General features: G+C 47.5%; 1 protein-coding gene across 1 annotated transcript in view; it reads left to right on the forward strand.

Moving 5' to 3' along the window:
* The window catches only part of MAP2K1 (mitogen-activated protein kinase kinase 1), an 84730-nt gene extending 78904 nt beyond the window's left edge, over positions 1–5826 (forward strand). Inside the window, exon 11 of the mRNA XM_089665271.1 lies at positions 5590–5826. Within this exon, the coding sequence (XP_089521397.1) occupies positions 5590–5703 (114 nt within the window). The 3' untranslated portion in view covers positions 5704–5826. The remainder of the gene's footprint in view (positions 1–5589) is intronic.
* Positions 5827–6000: the final 174 nt, after the last annotated feature.

Raw genomic sequence — 6000 nt, forward strand, 5'->3', positions numbered from 1 at the left:
GTTTTGCGGCGGATCAGTGTGAAAGTAGCCTTAGTGCGTCTGTTGGTAGCAACCACAGGACTGAAAAACCACAGGAACCCAATAGTCAATGTACTACTAGGTAGTGTTGTGTACCTTAGAAATATTGTTTTTTACATTCATTCTTCTACTGTGCGCTTGCTTGATGTGGAGTTACCCTTTAACTCCTTGCTGCTCACAACTCGCACAAACCGCACATATGTGTCCTTGGGCGGCCCGTGTTTTTGTGCTGAGAGCACACTCCCTGCACGCTCCTGGCCCGGAGACAGAGCTGTCAAAGACGGCTTAGTCCACACGAAAAATTGGAAGCCGGCAGGACCAGCTCCTGGTCATGTGACCACCATGACAGCCAATCAGTGGTCACATGATCACCAATCCTTCCTTCCCTCGCAGAACTTTTTAAAGGGACCCTGATGCAGGCAGGAAGGGATTAAAAAGGACTAGTCCTCATATCTGCCCTAGAGCATACATTTGTGGATGAATGTGTGAACAAATACGACACTTCAGTAATGGAGAGGTGTAGAACATTGTGCAGATCTCTGTTTTTAGAGCGCAGAATCTTAGCCCGCTTCAATACCAGGCACTTTTACCCCCTTCCTGCCCAGGTCAATTTTCAGGTTATTGCGCTCTCACAATTGGAATGACAATTGCGCGGTCATGCAACACTGTACCCAAACTAAATTTTTAAAATTTTTTTGTTCACACAACTAGAACTTTCTTTTGGCGATATTTAACCCCTTCCCGCCGGCGCCTCCTGGCCCTTTAAGAGTTTCAGACGCCAGGAGGGGCGTGGTTTAGGGATCATGTGACCGCCGTGACGCGTTGTCACGGCGGTCACATGATCGGGAAAGGTCCCGATCGAAAGAGCAGACCGGGACCTTTCCGTGAGTAACGGACATGTGTGCTGGGAGCACGCAGGGTGCGCGCTCTCAGCACATATGTTTTTTCCTACCTGAACGCAAATGTGCGGCCGCTCGGTGTCTAGGACCAGACGCCGGGAGGCTGTACATTTGTGTGCGGCTGGCGGGAAGGGGTTAATCATTACTGAAAAAAGACTGAAAATTTTGAAAAAAAACCCCACGTTTTAATTTTTTTCTGTTATTAAAATTTTGCAAATAATTGTTTTTCACACATTTAGGCCGAGATGTACAGGCGTACCTAGGTTTACGAATTTAATGTATTCTCCGGGATGTTTCGTATTGCATAAAATTCGTAAACCAAAACATGGTCTCCCAGAGGAATGCATTGAAAACCAATTAATCCGTTCCGGAGGTCAGAAAAAAGTTTAAAAAAAAGTTGCTGTCGCTATATGTTGGTTTCCGGTTTTTAAATTCAATTGTCGGCTTTTTTTTTTTTCTTCACTATAAGCTCAGAGAATCAGCTGTCACTTCCCCCCCCCCCCCAGCTAAAAGAAAGAAAGTTTCCTTTTAGTTTATTTCCCGAGTTAAAAGAAACAGTTTCCTTTAACTCCGGGGAAAGTGACAGCTAATTCTGTGAGCTATAGTGATGAAAAAAAAAAGCCAGCAATTGCATTTAAAAATCGGCCCCGACATACGCTTCGTATTGCGAAAAAAATTTGTAAACAGAGACCACCCATCCTAGAGTGGTCATTTTTCTGGCTTTGCTGAGAGATCAACCTGCCTATCCTCCAATACTCAGTCTTGTGTTGACACGGCGTTTTGGCATTGAAGTTAATGGGAACACGACTTTGCTTGAAAGTCTGAGACATGATTTTGTATGGAAGTCACTACGGGGCATTTTTGCATGAAAGTCGATGAGATGCGACTTTGCATGCAAAATGCCAATAACTGATGCCAGGAAAATTTCCACTCCTGCTGGCCACAATCCGGCCCCCCTAAGTCTGAAGGACAATAAACTGGCTCTTTGTTTAGAAAGTTTGGAGACCCTTGGCCTAAAGGTCAGGAGAAAGCGGCATTACTGATCTGATTCTCTGCTACCCCAGGAGCTGGCACTCTCCTCTTCTCCCCTACACTCTGACAGTGGACTGTCCCTTGGCATCTTCATGTTCATTGCTGGGCCATGGTATAAAGGAACCGACCCCAGACTGCGCTTGGGGACTTTCGTTAGGATACCGCTTCCCCGTCCGAACACCGACCACAGACCCCACAGCCGACCAAACAAGACTAAACGACACCAGTCTTGGAAGTAAACCAGGAAATAGACTATTTTATTTTAACACAGATACAAGATATATACATTGAAGGGAACAACCCCCCTCCCTGCACAATGACACAGGGAAGGGGAATCTACATTTAGTAACAAAAGACACGCCAGCAGACAGTCCCATCAGGAGGGATGGCTGCTGGAGACAGCCCCCCCCCCCACCCCCCATCCCCACCAAGCCAATACACATACATCCCATAATAGTTTGCTCCCAAGCAAGACACACAATAGATCAATGGGTTGCAACCACATAACACCAAACAATCCACAACCCCCACTCCACCTATCTCCTAGACATGTCTACACAATATTAGATCACCCCGTACCCCTAACAGGCACAGGGCGACTTACACATAATAGGGATATGGGGAGCTGAAACAGGGGTCTCCCCACCTCTCCAAAGTGAGCTGCGTTCCATGGGTCCCCCACCCAAAGTGACTCTCGTCACACACGGGTTCTGCATTGGACTTACTGACTTCAGAGCACCTGCGACTGCTGGAAAATAGGGGAGAAGAGGTTACAGGGCTGGTCTAGGAGTGTGGAGGGGAGCCTGCGGGAGCGGAGGGTCAGGTAAGCAAAACTTTATACACTACTCTAGACCTAAATGATCACTCGACCCTTGCAGTGTGGAGGTAGCTCATATTAAAGGGAGGATTTTGGTTTACTTTTAATTCCCTTGAACATTCTCCCTGTGCTGTACTGGACACCAACCAATCTTGTGTTCTACACCCTCAGCAGAAGTTAGTCTGAAACTCTCCATTGGGAGACAAAAAAAAAATCTGAGAAATAATGAGAGATTCATAGATTTAAAATTTTTTACATTGTTTGCCTTTGTCACGAAGTACACCCGCCGACCTTTCGTTAAACCGGTACCGCCACATTTTTTAGTTTTGAAGACGTTATACATATTCAAATGTTTTTGTTATAACTCGGTATTAGAGTAGTTCTAGTCTCTGTCTTTTGTTGGCCTTACCTTGTAAGGATGGGCTCACATGTTGTGACTGCAGTTTGTAGTGTCACGGCTGATCGATCCCCCATGTCCATGTATTCATTCACCTAGATTGTCCCTACTCACTAAAGGGACAGGCAGCTTCTTGTTCCGGGTCACACAGCGTCCAATCCACGCCTCTCTATTTCCTCTGTGTTGTATCACAAATATGAAAGTGCTCATATGATGGAAGACTGCATGGGGTCTTTGGTAGTTGCTCTGCCTTTTTGTATCTGTGTCAGATCTCAACCGCAGAACACTAGACTGAGAAACTCCGGGATTGTGGGATATGTAGTTTCTTCACAGGAAGTGTCAGTTCTCATACTACACACTAAGGTCATGCATTAACCTGTGCAGCACCATGCCACATGTTTGAACACAACCAGAAATGTCTGACTACTGTCTACTAAAGGCTGTGTGTACAACAAGAGACTAAATGAGCCATGCACATCTTATGTTGGGAGAAAAACACAAGGTGCAGGTTGGAAGGTTTCGAATGCCTTTAACCTGCGTAACTGTTGGGGCCAAAGTCTGCTTGGCAGCTGTAAAAATGAAGATTAGGAGCCTAAAGTGATTGAGGGTTCAGTAGAGCTTCATTTGGATCATTGGGAATATTGGAGCCTAGAACAGTATGTACTATTGGTAGGCCCGGGTCATAATCCTCTCTTTAATGAAGGTGGCCCTGATTGATATGGACCTGTTATGTCTGCCATTTTTACAGTTCACCATTTCAATGCTGATAAATAGGGATGAGCTCAGTTGGGTTCTGATCCTAGTCCAAACCCGCCATCACTGCTCACTGCCAAAAATAAGTGGTTGTGGCCCAAAAAATAATCCCGGACTAGGATCTGAAATTCCCCCCCCCCCCCAAACTAATCCCAGTTCGGACTAGGATCTGAACCCCCCAAACTAGTCGCAGTTCGGACTGGGATCTGAACCCCCAAACGAATCCCGTTTCGGACTAGAATCTGAACCCCCCCCCCCCAAAATAATCCCGGTTTGGACTAGGATCTGAACCCCCCAAACTAGTCGCAGTTCGGACTGGGATCTGAACCCCCAAACGAATCCCGTTTCGGACTAGAATCTGAACCCCCCCCCCAAAATAATCCCGGTTTGGACTAGGAGCTGAAACCCCCCCCCAGACTAATTCAGGTTCAGACTAGGATCTGAACCCCCCCCAAACTAATCTCCGTTTCAGACTGGGATCTGTACTCCCCCAAACTAGTCTCAGTTTGGACTAAGATCTGAACAAACCTGAGCTCATCTCGGTTCACATTAGGATCTGAACCTGAGTGAGCCCATCCTGATTCATACTAGCATCTGGACCTGGTTGAGCTCATCCTGGTTCAAATTAGAATCTGAAACCCCCAAAATTAATCCCGGTTTAGACTGGGATTTAGATCCCCCAAAGTAATCCTGGTTCAGACTGGGATCTGAAGCCCCCAAATTCCGGTTCAGACTAGGATCTGATCCCACCCCTCAAAAACTGAATCAGGATTAGTTTGGGGGGGGGGGTTCAGATCCTAGTTGAACCAGGTTTAGACTAGGATCTGAACCTCCCCAAACTAATCCCAGTTCAGACTGGAATCTGACCCCCCCCCCCCATACTAATCTAGCTTCAGACTGGGATCTGAACCCCCCAAGCTAATCCCGATTTCAGACTGGGATCTGAACCCCCCAAACTAATCCCGATTTCAGACTGGGATCTGAACCCCCCAAACTAATCCCGATTTCAGACTGGGATCTGAACCCCCCAAACTAATCCCGATTTCAGACTGGGATCTGAACCCCCCAAACTAATCCCGATTTCAGACTGGGATCTGAACCCCCCAAACTAATCCCGATTTCAGACTGGGATCTGAACCCCCCAAACTAATCCCGATTTCAGACTGGGATCTGAACCCCCCAAACTAATCCCGATTTCAGACTGGGATCTGAACCCCCCAAACTAATCCCGATTTCAGACTGGGATCTGAACCCCCCAAACTAATCCCGATTTCAGACTGGGATCTGAACCCCCCAAACTAATCCCGATTTCAGACTGGGATCTGAACCCCCTAAACTAATCCTGCTTCAGACTGGGATCTGAACCCCCTAAACTAATCCTGCTTCAGACTGGGATCTGAACCCCCCCAAACTAATCCTGCTTTAGTCTGGGATCTGAACCCCCTAAACTAATCCCGGTTCAGCCTGGGATCTGAACCCCCCAAACCAATCCAGCTTCAGACTGGGATCTGACCCCCCATACTAATCTAGCTTCAGACTGGGATCTGAACCCCCCCCAAACTAATCCTGGTTCAGCCTGGGATCTGAACCCGCCTGCGCTCATCCCTGCTGTTACAATATTTGTATGTAGACTGAGCCTCATAGAGTGTTTTTGTTTTCTCTCCTCTTTCCAGGTTCACAGTTTTATTAAAACCTCGGAACTGGAGGAAGTGGATTTCGCCGGCTGGCTTTGCTCTACCATGGGCCTGAAACAACCCAGCACCCCGACGCACGCCGCAGGGGTGTGAGCAGGAGAAGACAAGAAGCTGGTCCAGGCAGAGAGCCACCGCTGACATATCCTGCTCCTGCCACCCTGCAGGATGGGATCTCTGCAGAATGTGCCAAAAATAAACGGTTTCTTTTCATTCTCATTAACCCCCTTCATTCAAGGAAGGGCCTGCAGGGCACGGGTCAGGAAATCTCCCAGTGTCTCTCGTGGGCTTCACCTGCAGTAAGATCCCTGCTTTTTACCCCCCATGATGCTTTGTGGTACCTGTGAGGCTTTCAGTAAATAACAGGATAACCCCCCCCCCCCCCTCAGTCTG

This window comes from Staurois parvus, unplaced genomic scaffold, assembly GCF_062004578.1.
Source record: "Staurois parvus isolate SC_StPar_1 unplaced genomic scaffold, SC_StPar_1.0 ptg002170l, whole genome shotgun sequence".
Taxonomy (NCBI): domain Eukaryota; kingdom Metazoa; phylum Chordata; class Amphibia; order Anura; family Ranidae; genus Staurois; species Staurois parvus.